Here is a 20,423-nt window from a genome sequence, read left to right as displayed (position 1 = left end):
TGGTTTTCTTTTAACAATAATTTTAGATTTTCTATAAAATGATTTTCCAGGGCCCACCAGGTTATATGGCATAAATATGTGAAGTACACCTGCAGTATGGAAACAGTACAACAAAATGGCCGTTTTACACTTTTTTCCAGTAAATTCCTCTCTATATATTCTATTCTCTATGCCTACACCATCCCTTTATCCGAAAAACTCTTTTGTTTATTTACGTCCCCCCCCCCCTACGTACTACATGTGTACTGCATAATGTTATGTCAAAAACCGGTTTTTTAACCAACAAACACTGACAGGGTGTATACAATCCCCGTCAGTATCGTTTAAACACTTTAAGCTATAACATACTTGTTATTATCTGGTTCTGCAAGATTTAAATCCTTATATAGAAATTTAAGTGAATCAATGAAAATGGGAGATTATTCTAAATGTGAATGAGAAAATGAGGTAGTGATCATTCAGATCTCTAAAATCAAAAGGTAACAAAACTAACTTTCATATTTTTACAGCACATACTGTGCGGGGGGGGGGCATGTTTTGAAATGGATAAAATTTGTATGATGATATTGATAATGATGTTCAGTATCAGTTAAAATGTAAAAAAAAAGTTTAAAAGTCTCTAGTCTGAAATTAGTTAAATTTTCAAGGTTTCTCCCTGTTTTTTTTTTCAATTTTACAAAGTTTCAACGTAGACCCCCCCCCCCTCTTTAGCCAATTTAGAGAAGGGGGGAACGTGCAGCTAACCCTCCCCCCCCCGCCCGTCTTGGTGTTTAATATAAAATATAGAAAATAACATTTTAAAAAATATGAAGCATCTCTTTGTGGCTTCTTCAGAAGAATTATGTTGACAGGATTAAAAATGAAACATGAATAGGAAGAACCATTAATAGGGTGAAATTAACTTTTAATTTGGTTTCTTACAAAATTATACTTTGAAAGGGCTCATTAAAGAAATTCTTAACAGTTTAATTTGCCTTTGTAAAACTAAAAACGACTATTTTTGAAACAAAAAACATATTTTTGCAATTATATACTTTACCGATGTAATCAAAAGTTAAAGCAAGTTTTTGCTGACCTGAAATTATAAACTAGAATACAAGACTAGATTAATTAAATAATTTATTATTTATTTAACCGTAAATTGGAACTGTCTTTGTTAATTTATTGAATAATCATTCAACTTCAGATCTGTGAGGCAGTTGAAGATGAAGGAACAGCTGATGCTGATTTTGTTGTTAGGCATTGCTGGGTATCTTTACTTAACACCATGCCAGGACAGGTACTGTTGTCTGGTATCGCTGCGTATCTTTACATAACACCATGCCAGGAAAGGTATTTTTTATGGTATACCTGGATAATTTACTTAACACCATGCCAGGACAGGTACTGTTGTCTGGTATTGCGGGGTATTTCTACATGATACCACGCCAGGAAAGGTATTTTTTATGGTATACCTGGATAATCTGCTTAACACCATGACAGGACAGGTACTGTTGTCTGGTATACCTGGATACCTTTACTTATTACCGTGAAAGGACAGGTTCTGTTGTCTGGTATTGCTGGGTATCTTTACATATTACCATGCCAGGACATGTACTGTCGTCTTGTATACCTGGGTATCTTTACTTAACACCATGCCAGGACATGTACTGTTGCCTGGTATACCTGGGTATTTTTACTTAACACCATGCTAGGACAGGTACTGTTGTCTTGTATACCTGGGTATTTTTACTTAACACCATGCTAGGATAGGTACTGTTGTCTGGTATACCTGGGTATTTTTACTTAACACCATGCCAGGATAGGTACTGTTGTCTTGTATACCCGAGTATTTTTACTTAACACCATGCCAGGATAGGTACTGTTTTCTGGTATACCTGGGTATCTTTGCTTAACACGATGCTAGGAAAAATACTGTTTCCTGGTATACCTGGGTATTTTTACTATACACCATGCTAGGACAAGTACTGTTGCCTGGTATACCTGGGTACTTTTACTTAACACCATGCTAGGATAGGTACTGTTGTCTGGTATACCTGGGTATTTTTACTTAACACCATGCGAGGATAGGTACTGTTGTCTTGTATACCTGGGTATTTTTACTTAAAACCATGCCAGGATAGGTACTGTTGTCTTGTATACCTGGGTATTTTTACTTAAAACCATTCCAGGACAGGTACTGTTGTCTTGTATACCTGGGTATCTTTACTTAACTCTGTTTCAACCCTTCCGCTGAGTACCCTTCCTTTCCCTAATACTTCCTCTCCACCTTACCTTTTTCTGATTTATCATTATTATGCTTAAAATGTACACTGTATAGTAAACCAATCAAAACAACCTACTCTGGTTAGGCGGGTCCAAACCACATGTGAATTGTGATTTTTCATTTGCATTGTCCTCGTGCTTTGTAGTTGAATAAAAATATGAAAATATATGAACTGTGCCAGGAAAAGGTACTGCAAGTCTGGTATATTACTCTGTCAGGACGTGTACTGCTTTAATCTTTTGATTTGTTTTACTGTAGTTGAAATCTAATGTATAAGCATTCTTAAGTTTTATATTAAGTATATTCTAATTTAATCTAATTTCCATCATTATATTTAGTTTGAATGTTAGGCGGTTTGGAAAGCCTAACTACTTGAGATCCCGGAGATATAAGGTTGAACCTTCTCCTTGTTCAAGAGCTACCCGGAGCACTCATCCAAGGAGGTTCTTCCATGAACCCTCTCCTAGTTCAATAGGTACACGGAGTATTCATTCCAGTAGATTCTTCCCTGAACCTTCTCCTGGTTCAAGAGGTACTCGGAGCACTCATCCCAGGAGGTTCTTTCCAATAGAGGTAGGTTTATACTACAAAAATATGAAGTTCATAGTTAACAGCTTATGTTCACTTTTGCGTCTTATGTCGTAAATTTTTCAGTAACTGTTCTCATTTTTGTTTTTATTTTCTTCATTCCATCTCCACATCCAATGTTTGAAATTACGATAATCCAGTTGAATATAATAAAAACTAAATTTTATTTTAGGTTGAATATAATTTTCATGATGTTATGATGGCTCTAGTTCACCCTGACCAAATATTTCAACCAGTCCAGAACAAGGTTAAAAAGTTATTTTCGATTTTTATAAAATGATATTCTATGTTGATTAGAACTTAATTGATATTAATTGCGTTAATGTAATTGGATCGATAATTTCATTTATTTTCTTTGAAGTGGAATTACTAATTTACTGAAAAATTTTAAAATTATAATACATTTTTTTCTTTCCAATGCAAATCCTCAGGCCCCTAAAATCCGCTTGTAGTTTTTTAACAAATTGTGACATTAGTTGGGCAAGCAATAAACTCTGTATTTGTGTTTAATGTTTATAGGCTGTTGAATACAAGAGACCAGTTTACCCGACTCCTCCGGTACAGTACGCTTCTTCTCATGTACCGGACTTTAATCCGCATGAACAGCACACTACTCCGCATGTACAGCACTCTTCTCATGGTGCTTTCCCTGTTCAAACTTTGATACCCTATAACCATTTGACCAATGTCTTAAGGAATAATTTATTGCATGTTATTATGTAATAACTGGATAACGTTTTTTATCTTTGCCTACCAAAGGAAAATCTGTCTTTTTTAAGCTCTTGAAAATATCTACATTTCCTTTAAAAAAAAAATGAATTTAAGCTTGGTTGCAAAGTTATTTTCTTCTTTACTGAAATGCTTAGTTGTATGTCTCTTTTTCAAAGATCTTTGTTGGTTTCAAAGCTATTTTATTCTATGCTTGGCTGCAAAAATGTGTCCTTCTTTGCTTGGTTGCAAAGATTATTCCTTCTATGTTAGGTTGTAAATCAGTGTTCTTCTTTGCTTAGTGGCAAAACTATTTTCTTCTTTTCTTGTTTGGAAAGCTATTTTCTTCTATTCTTGTTTGGAAAGCTATTTTCTTCTATTCTTGTTTGGAAAGCTATTTTTTTCTGTTCTTGTTTGGAAATTTTTTTTCTTCTTTTTGTTTAGAAAGCTATTTTTGTCTATTCTTGTTTGGAAAGCTAATTTCTTCTGTTCTTGTTTGGAAAGCTATTTTCTTCTATTCTTGCTTGGAAAACTACTTTATATTTTGCTTGGTTGGAAAACTACTTTCTATTTTGCTTGGTTGCAATGCTATTTTCTTCTGTTCTTGTTTGAAAAGCTATTTTCTTATATTCTTGTTTGGAAAGCTATTTTCTTCTGTTCTTGTTTGAAAAGCTATTTTCTTGGTACCAGTACAAACGTCGGACCCACAAACGTCGGACAGTACAAACATAAGACTTACAAACGTCAGACTAGTACAAACGTCGGACTAGTACAAACGTCGGACCAGCACAAACGGCGGACCAGTACAAACGTCGGACGTGTACATTTATAAGGAAAAACGTCGGACTAAGGAGGAAAAAATATATTTGAATTGAGGTCAAGCAGGGGGGACGGCACCTACTTGTATCAAATCAGATTAAATATAGGGTTCCAAAGAAGAAACCCAACAAAACCGATTACCAATGCATTCAAAGGAAAAACAATTCTTGAGAATGACAAGATTATCAGTTTCCTTGGGAGAGTATTCACATGACAGTGATCTTTTGAAGAAAAGAGTACGTGAAATAGAAAAACAAGTAGTCAAAGGAAGCTCTGGAAATATAGCAATAAGTCCACGAACTGTTCTTGGAAACATCTACAGCATCGGGTTGCAAAGATATAGGGATTAAACTGTATGATCTTGTAGAATTCATAGTTTGTAATTTTTTTAAACAATGGTCTATTCAAAATCTACCAAGTCCGACGTTTTTTCTTATAAATGTACCCGTCCGACGTTTGTACTGGTCCGACGTTTGTACCAGTCCGACGTTTGTACTAGTCCGATGTTTGTACTGGTCCGACGTTTGTACTGGTCCGACGTTTGTACTTTTTTCTTCCTTAAATATTAAACGTTTTAAAAAACGTTAAAAAAATGCAAGACAAATATTGATCAGTCCATTCTCTTTTTCTCTCACCCACCTTGAGGATTATAAAGAAACAAATCTTTCCTCAAACAATGCGTTCAGAAGTTTCCCTCAGGAAATGGTGAAGGTAAACATTTAGTTTAGATAGTTTTTGTAACATTGCAAAGAATACAGGCCAAACCAATAATAAAGTACATTTGAAGTAATGTCTATTTAAAATCTTAGTTCTAAATTTTAAAACTCATAAAAAATGGGTTACACCCTCCAACAGCTACTATTCTCTTTAATGTAAATGTTGCAAAGAAAAGAGAAAATTTTCTGACGTAAATACTTTTTTTTTGATGATAATGAAATCTCTTTATCATTCGTGAATGATCTTTAAATATTCTTGACAATATTCTCGCTTGTGTTAGGTTATATCTGATGGATTGATGTTCACTCAAAAATTCCAGGAGACTATGAGGCAAGTTTTTTTATGGCTGGGAACTTCAAAGTTATGTAAGGGTTTAGATTTGAATGTATATTTAAAGCAAAATACTTACTAGGGAAAATTGACAAACTGTATTTATTTGCATCTAAAGTTTTCTTAGAACAAAATATATCAAAAATCAAAATATGTTTCAAGTCTATTAAGTTATTTAGGACTGTAAACCTTTTTTTCATTGCTACAATAAATGTGTGATTAAAGTTTAAGTACGGATTCTCATGAGATGATTCACCACCTGGAACCTGGAATTCAGAAGCATGGACTCGACTTCTTTAAAGGTTTGTAATGCTAAAATCTAAAGGATTAGAAGATACTTTAAGCTTTCTGATCTTGCGTTTTCATACTTTATAAATTGCATTTGATCAAAAAGTGTTCAAATACCAAAAAATGTCCCAAGATTATTAGAACATAACAATCGAGTAAAAAAATACAAATATATCTTAATCTAATCAGGGGCAGAAATGATGATTAATCCAACTACGTTCTTTTCTGGGATTCAGAAGAATATAGAAGAGTATTATAGGGTACCCAGAACAGAGGTACAAGTGCGATTTTCATATTTTAATATCTTTAAATAAGGTTTCATAAAATATGACTGCGTTTTGTTAAAGTTGGAGATTAGAAGTTTCCAAGCAAATATCCAAGAGAGAATTGTCCAGTTTAGGTAAAAAAACATTTTTTCATAAGAATTGGTCTTTTAGTTTGAATACTTGTTTATTTAGTGAAATCTTCTCTTATGGTAATCCTGTTTCCTCTGTTGCTTCTTCTTCTCCTATCACAGATGGCAGAAGTGATCATAAACCTCTTATTGCAGCTTCTGCCTTCGTTGCTAACAACCTTGATATGACAATACATGATGCTGAACATATGGAGGATATGATTATTGCTATGAAAAAGAAGGAAGAAATAATCGATTTTTTCATTGAAACTCTTTTCTCGGAACAAAAACTTCTATCGGGAATCAAACCTGAAGCAAAAAACCACATCAAACCAAACGTATTGAATCAGGGCAAACTTGGTTCTCTACCTGAAATACTTTTAACTAAAGATGTGCATAAACCTGTTGATACATATATGCACTTGAATGCTTCAATGCTTACTGATGTCTCAGCAACCCCCTCAAGACCAGTTATTACTTTAACACCACTGGAAAGTCAAAGACCAAGTGCAACTATACCAGTTGCTACTCCAAGACCATTACAAATCAAATCATCAGGAGCAGCCTCTAGACCAGTTTCAACTCCAAGACCAGTAACAACTCCAGGACCAGGAGCAACTCCAAGACTATTAGCAACTCCAAGGTCTTTAGCGATTTCAGGACCAGTGGTAACTCCAAGAACAGTAAACACACAAAGAACAGATAACTCCCCAAGATCAGCAGCAACTTTAAGACCAGAAGTAACCCAAAGAATAGCAGCAGTACCAGGAGCAGGAGAAACTTCAAGACCAGTAACTACACCAAGGCTAGCATTAACTCCAAGACCAGAGGGAACCCCAAGATCTGAAGGAACTTCAAGACCTGTAGCAATCCCAAGATCAGCTGAAACTTCAAGTGGTGCAGATATTGCCAGACAAAACCCCAAAACAACAATACCAATAATAGAAAACATTAGGCCAGATGGTATAAAATCAGAAAAAAAAGACTTCAGGCATGGTCATTTTTCTGGACAACCTGCAAAGCCTGTTGTTATTTCTATACAAGATCTTAACATACCCCACCACAACTACGTAGCTAAAATAGAAAAAACCCCAACTGAATATGATCATAATAATATTCTGGACAACTTCTTAGATGACCTAGTGTTACAAGATTCATCTTCTGAAAGTTTTGGAGACGCTCAGGTTACAAATCAAAATGATGCATCACATGAAAAGCCCAATGACACTCAATATGATTCCATGGCAAAATCTAGCTTTGACATGATGCTGACATCATTTTTGAATAGTCTTCTACCATTATACAACAATGATGATTATGAGATAAATTCTGATGCCATGTTAAAAACAGTAAAAACTGACCTGATGCACACAATGGCTGAGCTTGGTTCAGAAAATCTCAACCATTTAGTGGTTCTGAAGAACGATAAAGTCACTGATGTTAAGATCAATGATATGATAACAAATGGAATTTTGGAAGTATCAGACTCAAAGGTAAGCTGATGTGCAGTAATTTTGAAATTTGTTTTTAACATATTTTTTTTTGTTTCAGGTTGAAGTAACTGAGGAGCTATTTGTATCCATGTTCTCAAGAAACCACAGTGGGTCTGATTTTCTCAATTCTAAGCAAAATGCTGCCGATGCATCAAATTATCATGGAAATAAATTCATTTTTTTACCCATACAAAAGCCTCCTGTAAATTCTCATGATGAATCCAATTTGTCTGCTCCATCACAGCAGATTATTAAGGTTCCAGCTGAACTTGACAATAAATCTTTTGTGCAACCTTCTGGTGTTGTCAAGTCCAGATATAATTATGATGTAATACTACTGAATCCATTTAGCATTGATCAATCACCTGACCAGCATTACAGTCCAAATTTACCAGTTTCTTTATCACCACAGTCAACTTCAGATTTATCTGGAGAATCTGTTGGTTTGGTAACCAAGTCTTCCGTTCTTGGTTCAGATAAAACTGCCACTGTGAACAATAGAGAGAAAAATCAATTTAATTTCAAATTGAGAAAAGGCCTTGGCAAGTTTCGTGATGGTTTTAAAACTAAAATGAAGTTTGGTTTTGCAAACTACTCTAAAGGTAAGAGGCTCAATACAATTTATTACCTAAATACAATCTTTCAATTCATAATTTTTTTGTATTTTAGAGACAGATTCAAACCTGAAAGACAAGAAAAATCTTTTAAAAAGTTCATTAAATGATATACCAACTTTGGTTGGCTCAAATCAAAATAAGAATATAGTTATAAAAAGCAATTCACTAACTACGGTTTCTTATGTCTTTCCAACACCTGCCACCATATCAGCTTCCACAGATGCCACATCACTGCCAACCGATGCCACATCACTGTCAACTGATGCTACATCATTATCAACAGATGTCACATCATTATCAACAGAAGTCACATCATTATCAACAGATGCCACATCACTGTCAACCGATGCCACATCATTGCCAACAGATGCCACATCATTGCATACAAATGTCACATCAGCACCATTCATGTTTACATCTTACCCATCTGATTTCACTATAAACTCTGTAGATATCACTAATGATCTTACAGCTACCACCAACATATTTGATGAAACAACATTCTTTCCTGAAGATACTTATGATGTCTCTGAAGATATGAAAGATGTCTCTGAAGATGTTACTCTTAGCTTATATTATGAAGCTGATATGACTGAAGATACCCTATATGTCACAGATAATGAAAATGATGTTGACTATATATTAATCCCTACTACTGAAGATTCCACATTATCTGCTGAGATGTATGAATCCTTTGAGGACAAACTTTCTTTACAAAATCATGTGCCATGTGAAAATAACACATCACACATATCTCACTGCAAATTCCAAGAAGAAACTGACCACGTTAGCATTGAATCTGATCTTGAGCAACTACTGACAACATCTAGTAGAGACCCTGGAAGTTCTGAAAGTAGTGTGATCAGCACTGAAAGTTCTTCAGAAAAGCTTCTGAATATGTCTAAGCAACTTTTAAAGCAGTTAACCATGGCAACTCTTGGAGATTCAAAGTTGGAACAACTTCCTGACTTACTTGAACAAATATTTCGACAATTAGGTAAACTCAATTGTTTAAAGTTCATCTTCAACTAATTTTATAAGATGAAACGTTTGTCTAAATTTCTATTTTAGGTTTAAATGCTGCTTCCACAACAGAGGTAGCCTCAACCTCAACTTCTACGTCGACAAGAGCATACAGAGCTAAAAACTTTAAGCATAGGGTGCTCTCAAGCTACTATGATAAAAACGGGTAAAACTTCATTTTAATACTTTTAGAGAAGCTTTTAAACCTTGAAGTTGAGATTAATTTAAAGCTATTATAGCTATAATTTCGTTAACATTTTAAACAAGTTGTTTTGGTTCAGAAAAGTAATAAATTCTGGCAATTTGTTTATTTTTTTACCAGCATACATATGTAAGCCTTTTTTGCAGTGACACATAGGTTTAAATAGTAAAGTTGTGGAACAGACATACCACGAGCACTTAAAGTTACTATTTTTAGAGATATTGAGGAAGAGAGTGTGGAGGAAGTGGAAGAAGATCTGAAGATGGGACTCCTGGCGTCTCTTCGTAGTCAGATTATAACTAATGCTTTAGAGGTTTGTAATATACATTTATTAAATTGGATATCAGGAACTTTATTATTCAGCATTTAAGGGAATTTTAATATTGGAATCTACACTAGCTTAAAACAAGACAGTTTCAAGCACAGTCTAATTGACACAGACAGTTTCAAGATTGGTCCACTTGACTCAGGACATTTAAGACTATTCCACCATAGTGCTCCACTATACTCAGACATTTCTAAGAGTGGTCCCGTAGACTCAGAATTTTTAAAAGATTTTTTCCCTTTAGTCAGACATTACAAGAGTGTTTATTTCTAGACTTAGGATTCTTTTAATCGTCTTATCGTTAGACTAGCTCCTACAGATTTTTAAAGACTGTTTACTTAAAGCATTATTAAACAATACAAAACTCATTTTTAATATTTTTAGGATCGTAATATAATTGCTAAAGCTGCAAATGTGATGAGATATTTTCCAGGAAGGAGGATCTCGAGTAAATCTTTGAGGTAATTTTAGTTATCATGTTGATCAATTAAGATTTACAGAGTAACAAAACAGGTCAAAGATGCCAATAATTGAATTCGGATACCCCAAGCTTTTTTTTTGACTCCTCCAGGTTTCTTTATGGAACACAAGGTTTTAGTGGAGACCCAATCCAAAACTCCAACTGGGTCTCCAATGAAAATCTTGGGGTCTTTGATGAAAATCTAGAAGAAAAAGCGGGGTCTATATTGAAAAGCTTGGTCTCCGATGAAATGTTTGGGGTTATCATTTAAAATCTGCAGGTTTCCGGGGAGTATTCTGGTGTTTCATTCAGAACGTTATTTTAAGGAATTATATTCACATTCGAGTACTCAGCAATTCTTTTTTAAGGAACTTTTACAAAACTGGTGGAAGTGTTGAATCTTCTGAAGCTAGTGCTGATCTTAAGAAAGAGCTGCAGGATAAACTAGGTATTTAGTTTTAAGCGGACTGTAAGCGTAATTTTACGTAAAACCCAATACAAAGATGGTAATGTCTAATTCACAACTCTTAAAAGCTTTTTCTGATCAAGTATGAATTACATCTTATATTAGTTTTGAAAACAGGTTAATCATAAGCAAATTTCTACGGAAGGAACATAAAGGAAGCGTAGGAAAATAACTTAACTAAAGCTAAGTATTTTAAGTGTTTGTTTTTTTCATAAAATTCGTTTGTTCGATGCAATCGAGTTTTATTTAACGGGTTGTATATTTCCGGTTAAGGTTTTATTATGCTGGAAAATAAACAAAACCAGTATCACTCCGGTTTATTCTATTTTAGGGTTCTCTCTGTGTTAAATGAAATGTGTCCAGTCCTAGAGCATTAAAGGGATTGTAAGCGTAATGCAAATGACCCTTCAAGTAAAGATAGTCGTGTCGATTTACAACGGTACCCTTTAAACCTTTATCTGATTAATACTGTAGAGGATCGCGTCGTTTGTATGCCTTAAAAGGTATTATTTCTATGTTTTTTTTAATGTTTCTTGTGAGCAAAAAAGGTAGATCGGGATTTGCCATTTTTGCATGGAGGGTCACTTCAAATTTCACTTACATTCTCTTTAATAAAACATAATTTGAATTAATGTTTAGCTGCAGAGTTAAACGCAACTCTACGAGACCAGCTGCAGAGTCTGAAGCAAAGGGTTGAGGAAGAGTACTCGGAAAAAGCAGGTTAGTTTACTTAGGCTTTTTTATCCACTAAAACTTGCTAGTTGCGAATGTTTCTTTTTTTAATGTTTATGATCAGATCCTGGAAAGGGGGAGGGGTGTCCAAAATTTGTATTAATTGTTATTTGACTGTATTGCATGATGGTGCTCTGTACTTTGCGCTTGTTTTAATATTTGGTTTGGTGTTTAGGTTACGAGAAAGATGTTGTTAATTCTGTTAGAAAACAGCTGGAGATATTTACATCAGCGCTCAGAACACAATCTGACAGAAAACCCGCGAATATGAATTCAAAAATAGATGAATCTGAAACTGATTTGACCAAGGCCCTCGAGGCTCAGTTGAGATCTTTTTATGCAAACTTACTGTGATTATTCCTTTATATGAAAGTACGTTGTACAATGTACATTGTACACAATGTACAGAATACTATTTACAAATTAAGCCTGTGTATTCATGACTTAAACCTAGATATGTAAATATGTTACTTGACTCAAATCAAATAAATTTCTGAAAATTATATGAATTTTAATTTTATGTCGTTTTTTTGTTGATTTTGCTTAGATTTTGTCCTTTTCACAGCAAAAAAGTCAAGTTTTTGTTGGCATTGATTAAACTTTGTCAAATATTGTAGTCGTGCACCTTTCGTCCTATTTTGAATTTGTTTTGTTTCTGTAGAATGATGTTTTTTAATGCTTTTCAATTTGCTAGAAAGTTAAATTGTGGATATTTATGTAAAATTCGGTTTAAATATCGTAGAATCTTTTCGGATTTTGTAGAATGTTTTCTCACATTCCAAATTTTGTCATGTTTCCAAAGATATGTTGGAATATGTTAGAATTTTCTAAGTTAGGGTTGAAATTTTGGGTTTGGCGGATTTTAAGCATTTTTTTTCTAATCATAAATTAATTAGATAATTTTTTTTTATTTAAAGATAATTTATTCTGAATAATAAAAATCTTTGTAAAAAAAAGAGTTCATTTCATTATTCTCGAATACGCTTAAACGGTAGATTTTGATGATCTAACCTTTTTTGGTAATAATAAAAATTTGAATGAATTTTTTAAAATATCTCTATAAAAAATTTGTTTTTTGATACCTCATGATTGCGTAGAACCATGTAATTTCAGAAAATATTGGTGGCTAAAAAGTTTTTATTCCAAATTAACATTAATGCATGTCCGCTTTTCATCCTGTTCTTCTGCAACGATTAAAAAATAAAAATACATTTTTGATAGCTAATGTTTTTAAGAGAACATCATGCAAAATATCCAATCCCAACCTTTTTTCTTGTTAACCTAGGAGAAATTACATCGAAAGCAAATGCGTGATAACATTAAATTTTATTAACTGTTGTCAATTAAAAATATTAAATATTATGCTGATCAAGGATTTTGGCAGATTTCTAGGGCATATTTAAATAGCAAAAAGTTAGTTTCTCGGTAAAATCGACGGGTTAATTGCGGGATACATATACATATGGTCCATGAATTAGGTTTACTGTGTTATTTCGTTAACATAACTAAGGATAGATCGTTTTAACTTTTTTCAAAAGCAAGTAAAAAAAAAACGATTAACAAACCTCAACATAACTGTAAGGTCTCTTCTAGACACTACGCTTCACTTTTTAAGATCTTGAATATAACAACGGTTTCAAAACATGTTACATTTTTTTATTTAAAAAACGATCGTTACATTTAAAGTTTTATTTTTCGTCGTCAACGAAACGATCAAATCGCTTTTCAAAAAAGTGACTTATAATTAAAACTAACTCTTTGTGAAAACGATCTTAAAGTCGCGTTAACTATCTTTGCTCTAGAAAATATTAAACTCAAAAATAATTTGAAATTTATTTTTATTAACTTTCAGTTGATAAATTAGAACTCGAGATTTTGGAATGATTTAAATACGAAGATTGTTCTTCTTACGAGCCTGGAATCCTGAAAATAATATTCAAATTAGAAATCTTCCAAAACAACATAAATTAATATCAACGAACAAATTTCGTATTAAAGGGCCCGTAAACGTAATTTCAAGTGAATATTTGTAAAGTTGTACGGTACGGTACGGTACCATTTCAAACTTACCATTTCTTACTAGCTAAAAATTGAGCTGTACTTTTAACAAGACGTACAATTAGAGGATTACTTGAAAAAAAAATATTTTGCTTTAAAAAGTGATAACCAGGAAACTATGGGAGACGAGGACGACATTAATAGCAATATTTTAAAACCGAAATCCTGATTCTTGAGTCTTAAAGTCGTCTTCCTATACCAAAGTTTTCTGGTTCTGGTTCTTAAAATACTTAAATCCATATTTAACAAGGTTAGCTTGTAAAAATATTAACGAGAAGAATTGGGATAAAATGTTATCCTCTACAAAATATAAGGAGCTGAATTCTCCCCTCAAACACTAAATTTCGAAGCCGTTAATGTTTGTCACCCGTAGACCTTTGACATTTCAAACTTTGGTTACTTGGTTATAGACTACCAGAATTTGAAATATCAAAAGTCCATAATGACACGAGGCTTTAAAGATGAATAAAAATATAAAAATTTATAAAAGAGATAATGTCCTTAATAAAACTACACTAGGGTCTAATTTGTGCATATATTCCTTAAAAAAATTTAATTTGATGTATGAATTTTTATATTGAAAATTTCCATATTTAAGTTCAATAATATTAACCTTTCTAAAATGGAACCTTTTAGTTTTAATTCATAGTTACGAACATAAATTTTGTCCATACGTTTTTTAGTTTAGTTTTAAAATGTGCATTTGTAACTATCTAAATAATGACAACATCTAATGTGAAACTATTAAGTAATTTGCAAAACAGAATCAAATAATTATTTGTTAAATTTTAAATCTCAAAATGGTGTCAAGGACATCCAAAAAGGTTAAAATTACTTCAAAAAAAGATTCGTTTTTGCTTGTTAACGTTTCTATTACTACATCAACACAATATATGGAACTCACTATATTTATAGTAAGTTTCTATTACTACATTAACACAATATATGGAACTCACTATATCCATAGTAAGTTTCTATTACTACATTAATACAATATATGGAACTCACTATATTCATAGTAAGTTTATCGGGGACTTATTGCTTACGTCCAAATCGACCTAAAATTCAAAATTGTAACAGTAAAAAAAAAGGTAAAAAAAATGGTTAAAAGAGGAACTTAAAAATTGCCAAAAACTCTAGTTTTCTAATCCCTTCAATTTATTTTTATGATGGAGTATACCCAGCTTTGATATTTTAAGCTTAGACTACAGGGTGTCCAACGAAACATGAAAGTAGATAAATTTTTAAAAATGTCGTCTTCCATATATTGTATCAGATATCAAAGGCTTTTTGCAGTTTATTTCGTAAACAAATTCTTATCAATTTTACTTTAACATAACTCTCATATAATATTTTTATTAATGTCTTTGGTATCAAACAACTTAGCAAATTATGGAAGATGACTTTCTAAACTATTCACCAACTATCATGTTTCGTGGGACACCCTGTATATGATCTAAAGTAATTCATAGTTGAAAAAATTGAAAATTACAATCTGTGGCAAGTGTTAAGTTCATCTGTCAGATTTTATTAACAAAAACTCGGAACAAAAAAAAGCAGCATAAAAAAGCAATATTAAGTAAGAAAGCGCTGAAATGATCAAATATTTTACTCGTTATACTCTCATTAAACACAAATAAAAAAAAACAAATAAAAAGCAAGATGTGATAACGTACAGTTAAACCCTAATTAAGCCATACATCGAAAGAATTCATCAAATGTCGTATTCTTCACTTTCTAATAATGGAAAGTTGCAGACATTTAGTTTTTTGATTAAATATTACCCAAGTAACAAAAGTGAGGAATTTCCCCAGATTCTCCAACCGTAGTGACTTTCTTTAAGGAATTTCCGAGGAATTTCTCGAGAATCATTTCCTGTAACTGATTCCTCGGAAATTCTCGAGAAATTCCCAAGAATTGGTCCCCAAGATGAGAGATTTTTGTGGGATCACAGTTTTGAGACTCAACTTCGAGAAATTCCTGAGAAATACTCCGGAATTTTTCCCCACAAAGTTCCTCAGAATTTCTCCAGAAATGTTCTCCGGAAATTCCTGAGAAATTCTTAGGACTTGGTCACCATGTTTACGGATTTTTAGGGGAATTTATTAAGAGAATTAGTTTCGAGAAATTCCAGGGAATTTCTCCGGAATTTTACCCCAAGATATTCCTGAGAAATTCTCCTGACTACTTCTCCGGAAATTCTTGAGAAATTCTTAGGACTTGGTCGCCATATTTACGGATTTTAAGGGGAATTTAATAAAAGAATTAGTTTCGAGAAATTCCTGGGAATTTCTCCGGTATTTCACACCAAGAAATTCCTGAGAAATTCACCGGAATGCTTCTCAGGAAATTCTTGAGAAAATCTTAGAACTTGGTCACCAAGTTTACGGATTTTTAGGGGAATTAGATAAAAGAATAAGTTTCGAGAAATTCCTGAGAATTTCTCAGGAATTTTTCTCAAGAAATTCCTAAGAATTTCTCAGGAATATTTCTCCGGAAATTCCTGAGAAATTCTCAGAGAATTCACAGAATTTTCAAGTTCCGTTTTTCACCAATAGGTGTCTCTTAGGTTCTCTTCTTTTATGCACTGCCCAAACTAAATCTTTTTTTCTTTGCATCCTTATTGATAAAAAATGATAATTTACTTTAGAACCATCTTTTAAAAAAATATTTAAAAATTTTAAAACATGTTTTTTTTTTCTTGACAATTCAGTTGTCTGAATAAACAAAATACATGACAACTTCAGTAAGATCAAAAACGACTATAACATTCTGACTTAAGAAGATGGTTATACTTCTAAAAAGTTGGAGGGGCTATATAGTTGTTAAGTTATTCACTACTTTTGTAAGTGAATATTTCAAGATATTCCTGAGGAACTCTTGAGAAAATCTTGGGAATAGTTCCCAGGAAATTCCCAGGAATTGGTTCTGAAGACCTTTTCGATAGAAATTCCCAAGAATTTCCACAAATTTTCTCTGGTTTTTCTGAAGAATTGGAAAACAAGAAATTTCCTGGAATTGGTTACAAGAAATTCCTTTGATAGAGTTACGAGAATTTCCTCGGAATGGGTTACAAGAAATTCCTCGGACCTGGTTCCTCGGAATGAGTTACGAGAAATTCCTGGGAAAAGCTGTCGACATTTTCACCGGATTTTCCTGTGAAAGATTCCTGGGAATTTCCGCGGATTTTCCGCAAAATTGTTACTTGGGTATATGAAGCTCTTTAAAACTGTTCCCGCATATTCATGGCTATTTATTTATTTTCGCAAATACTGAGATTTATGTAAAATAGTAAAAAATATTATTAAAAAATTGCCAAGTCTTTCGATGTTTGGCTCATTTAGGGTTTAATTGTATGAAATATTATTAGTTATAAAATATAATTTATAGTTTATTAATATTTATTTTGTTTTATTTTCGTATTTTTAATCTAATAAGGTTCAAAAATAAATAATATATGAATTTAAAACATTATTCACTCAAAGAAATGTCAAATTTTCATCTCTAAAAATGTGTTGGAGCACCAGAACCAAATTCAGTTTAGAAGCACAATTCTTCAAATGTTAATGAATAGATTGAATAGAGTGTGGGATGCAAATAGAATTGACATTTTTTAGAGTGTAAAAGGAATTTTAATGTGAGATCAAATTATGAAAATATTCCAACTCAGTTAGTTTTACGTTAGTTGTAAAGATAAAATACCTTTAAAGACTGACTGTATTTTAGTGGCGGCCAACTCCAACTGGGGGTCCTTGAGGTCCAGATCTTAATATCAACCATTTTCATACAGTTAAATGAAACATTTGTGCGCTAAATTTTTGTATTTAAGAAAAATCTGACATTCTCTTTGAATTGCCTTTAACACGTTGAAAATTATGATGGATAAAAAATTGCTTTTTTAAAGTCCACATCGTCCATATCGTAATTTTCGTATTCCATATATCTTTGAAATCTGCAATACACATATATGTATTATCTATAGCATATCCAGAACCCAAATACAGATAAAAGGCATTGAATCTTTGTATCAAACTCTGATTTTCTAATACCTATATTTTGTTCCACCTGATGGTGTAAACCTTTGATATTTCAAACTTAAATTTTTTCATCTAGCAGAATTCATAGTTTGAAATATCTAAGGTCTACGGCATTGGATTACAAAGATATAGAGATTAGAAAATCATAGTTTGTGACAAAGACTCATCCTTTTCCACTATTTTTATGTAATTGGGGACGAAAACCTTTTGAAAACATTTCATGTTTGAAAGATCTGATTTGTTAAAAAGAAATACCTGAAAAATCTTCCGCCTCCGGTTTTTTGTTTGAATCAGAGTTCGGCTTTTCAGCCTCCGAACCTGTTGGAGGCTTGACCTGTGCGTCATCCTCAATGCCTCCGATGCTTTGGACAGATTTTGAGGCCATTTCTTCTGAGATCTCCCTTGTAGAAGTGGGTGCAAGAGTTACTGCTTTGGCGTTGTTTTGCGGCTGGATTTTGTAATTGTCGTCTTCTTCTTCCTCTGATTCACTTGCGTCAAGATCAACGCTACGCTTTGCGTATTCTTCTTCTAAATTACGCAAAAATTAATGTACGCATTCAAGTTAAATCGTCCAAGTCAATCTTTTTAGAACATCACCATCATAATATACCAAAGAAAAAGGAACAAGTGCAAACATACAAAAACTTGAAATAAGATTTTTTTCTTTATTTTAAAGAAAATTAAATCAGATTGTTAGACTTTTCCAAGTTCCAACTTAAACAATCTGTATTTAAAATAGCCATGGTTTGTTTGTTAATTAGCCCAAATCTGAACCAAAATCTGAAGTTCAATCATTTAAAAATAAAATTTTAATTGGTTCCGTCCGACCTTTTAAAGGCTGCCCCGCTTGTAAAAATATTTCAAGTTATAATAGTAATAATCATAACGGTCTGTAATGAACTAGAGAGAAACAAAGTGTTTTTCTTGAGTCTAATCATAGACTTATTACAGTCTAGCCTATTCAATTGGATAACTTGAACTAAAGCCAGGATACTATAAATAACCTCTTGTCCTTGAGGTGAAAAGAAACCATAGAAGAACAACTAATTCTTCACACCATAAATATGTCGGGNTAAGAATAAGATATATCGATAACTACTAAATCTTATTCTTCAAATCACAGTTTTAATCCATTCCATCATTTAAAATCTTTTTTAAATTTATAAAGAAAAATATCAACAAATTTTTCCTAAACCATCGCAGCTTTCCTGGTCACCAAAATCTTTCCTAAACTTTTAATTTCAAATGTATAACAGATAAAAAAAAACAGCAAACTGATTTTTAATGTTCTTCACTCTTTAGTTTCAGATTAGAAAAGTGTGTTAGCTATGAGTTCCCTTTTCACAGGTCTAGGTGAGGCATTGCCCCCCCCCCCTATATACGCCCTTATTTTTGGTCTAAAGTAACATTTGTCAAAATTAATCTTAAAAGGAAATGAGTTCTTATATCAGCAAGCTTATGGTGTAAACCATTAATATTTCAAACTTAGACCTAAGGTTAGGTAAAGATAATTTCTGGTCCGAGCGGTGCAGCTAGGGGGCCAATCGCTGCAGTCTCTTAATTGTTAATTAATATGCTGTCTGTCAGCTTATTTCGGGTTAGGTTAGGTAAAGACAATTTCTGGGCCGAGCGCTGCTGCTAGGATGGGCTTTGGGGCCGAGCGCTGCGGCTTCTTAAATGTTAATTAATATGCTGCCTCTTACATTACTCTGGATTAGGTTAAGACAACTTTTGGGCTGAGCTCTGCGGCCTCTTAAATGCTGTCTCTCACCCTATTTTGGGTTAGACTAAATAAGCCAATTTCTACGCCGAGCGCTGCGGCTAGGGGGCCGAGCGCTGCGGCCTTTTAAAATTTAAATAATATGCTGTCTCTCACCCTATCTTGGCTTAAGACAAGCAGAGCGCTGCGGCTCCAATGGGCAAAGCCGAGCGCCATACGGCCTCTTTAATGTTAAATAATTCTAACATAATTCATAGTTTGAAATATCAGGTTTGTCCATGTAAGGTGTTTGAAAATAAGGCGTTATACCATTTTTCGACTATCAATTGGTTCTAAGAAATCAATCTTTTTTAAAAAGTAGAGGCGCATAGAGTCTCACTCCCAACCATGAGGATGAAAAACTTACAGGAAATACTGACAGAAAATAGTCTTTAAACCAAATGCTACTCTAGACCAAACGTTACTTTAAACATAACGTTACTTTAGACAAAATGTTACTTTAGACTAAATGTTACTTTAGACCAAAAGTTACTTTAGACATAGCTACTTTAGAGTTACTTTAAATCAAATGTTACTTTAGACTATGCGTTACTTAGAACATAAGTTACTTAAGACGAAATGTTACTTTAGACAAAATGTTACTTTAGACTAAAAGTTACTTTAAACATAGTTACTTTAGAGTTATTTTAAATCTAATGTTACTTTAGACCATGCGTTACTTAGACCAAAAGTTCTATAGATAAAAAGTTATTAGACCAAAATAAATTAGACAAAATGTTACTTTTAAATCTTCAATTCTAAAACTTAAACCTTTCATTACAAGTCATTAAAATGTTAACTTTCATTTTAAAAAAGTCCAAACCAAACTTCTGTTTTATATTTTAGAATTTTATTTTACCAAGTTCCTCATCAGAGCTAGAGTCCGGAGCATAGAACTTCTTCTCATTAGTGGGTTTAGGCAGATTATTTTTATCCTCTTCTGTAATAATAATAATAATCTAATAAGGTTCAAAAATAAATAATATATGAATTTAAAACATTATTCACTCAAAGAAATGTCAAATTTTCATCTCTAAAAATGTGTTGGAGCACCAGAACCAAATTCAGTTTAGAAGCACAATTCTTCAAATGTTAATGAATAGATTGAATAGAGTGTGGGATGCAAATAGAATTGACATTT

At 32.9% G+C, this 20,423-nt stretch overlaps 2 protein-coding genes across 3 annotated transcripts in view; one reads left to right on the top strand and one right to left on the bottom strand.

Annotated features, from left to right (window-relative positions):
• The first annotated feature begins 303 nt into the window (after positions 1-303).
• On the top strand, positions 304-11,931 carry LOC111714271 (uncharacterized). Of its 2 annotated transcripts, XM_023489340.1 has the most exons (19): positions 304-479; positions 1,187-1,279; positions 2,605-2,839; positions 3,027-3,101; positions 3,374-3,549; positions 4,996-5,092; positions 5,379-5,428; positions 5,654-5,730; positions 5,906-5,991; positions 6,064-6,116; positions 6,175-7,603; positions 7,662-8,205; positions 8,273-9,217; positions 9,292-9,409; positions 9,662-9,758; positions 10,155-10,231; positions 10,599-10,678; positions 11,336-11,416; positions 11,604-11,931. In XM_023489340.1, the coding sequence occupies exons 2-19, from the start codon at positions 1,206-1,208 to the stop codon at positions 11,780-11,782; spliced, it is 4,473 nt and encodes a 1,490-aa protein (XP_023345108.1). In that variant the 5' UTR covers positions 304-479; positions 1,187-1,205; the 3' UTR covers positions 11,783-11,931. The 2 variants fall into 2 exon arrangements, with proteins under 2 accessions (XP_023345108.1, XP_023345115.1); XM_023489347.1 differs by lacking the exons at positions 304-479; positions 1,187-1,279 and adding an exon at positions 1,503-1,646.
• Positions 11,932-13,247: 1,316 nt separating this feature from the next.
• The window catches only part of LOC111714123 (myb-like protein X), a gene marked incomplete in the record, with an annotated part of 15,295 nt that continues 8,119 nt past the window's right edge, over positions 13,248-20,423 (bottom strand). Inside the window, 4 exon segments of the mRNA XM_023489172.1 lie at positions 13,248-13,351; positions 17,189-17,251; positions 17,779-18,051; positions 20,142-20,222. Coding sequence (XP_023344940.1) covers positions 13,314-13,351; positions 17,189-17,251; positions 17,779-18,051; positions 20,142-20,222 — 455 coding nt within the window.

This window comes from Eurytemora carolleeae, unplaced genomic scaffold, assembly GCF_000591075.1.
Source record: "Eurytemora carolleeae unplaced genomic scaffold, Eaff_2.0 scaffold149, whole genome shotgun sequence".
Taxonomy (NCBI): Eukaryota; Metazoa; Arthropoda; class Copepoda; order Calanoida; family Temoridae; genus Eurytemora; species Eurytemora carolleeae.
This window is presented reverse-complemented; position numbering and strand designations above follow the sequence as displayed.

Bases quoted from the DNA above. Each gene is read 5' to 3' on its own strand.
- LOC111714271 (XM_023489340.1), top strand. From the start codon at position 1,206: ATGAAGGAACAGCTGATGCTGATTTTGTTGTTAGGCATTGCTGGGTAT. The intron at 5,731-5,905 runs GTTTGTAATGCT...TAATCTAATCAG, and splicing joins TGGACTCGACTTCTTTAAAG to GGGCAGAAATGATGATTAAT. The intron at 5,992-6,063 runs GTACAAGTGCGA...GTTTTGTTAAAG, and splicing joins ATAGGGTACCCAGAACAGAG to TTGGAGATTAGAAGTTTCCA.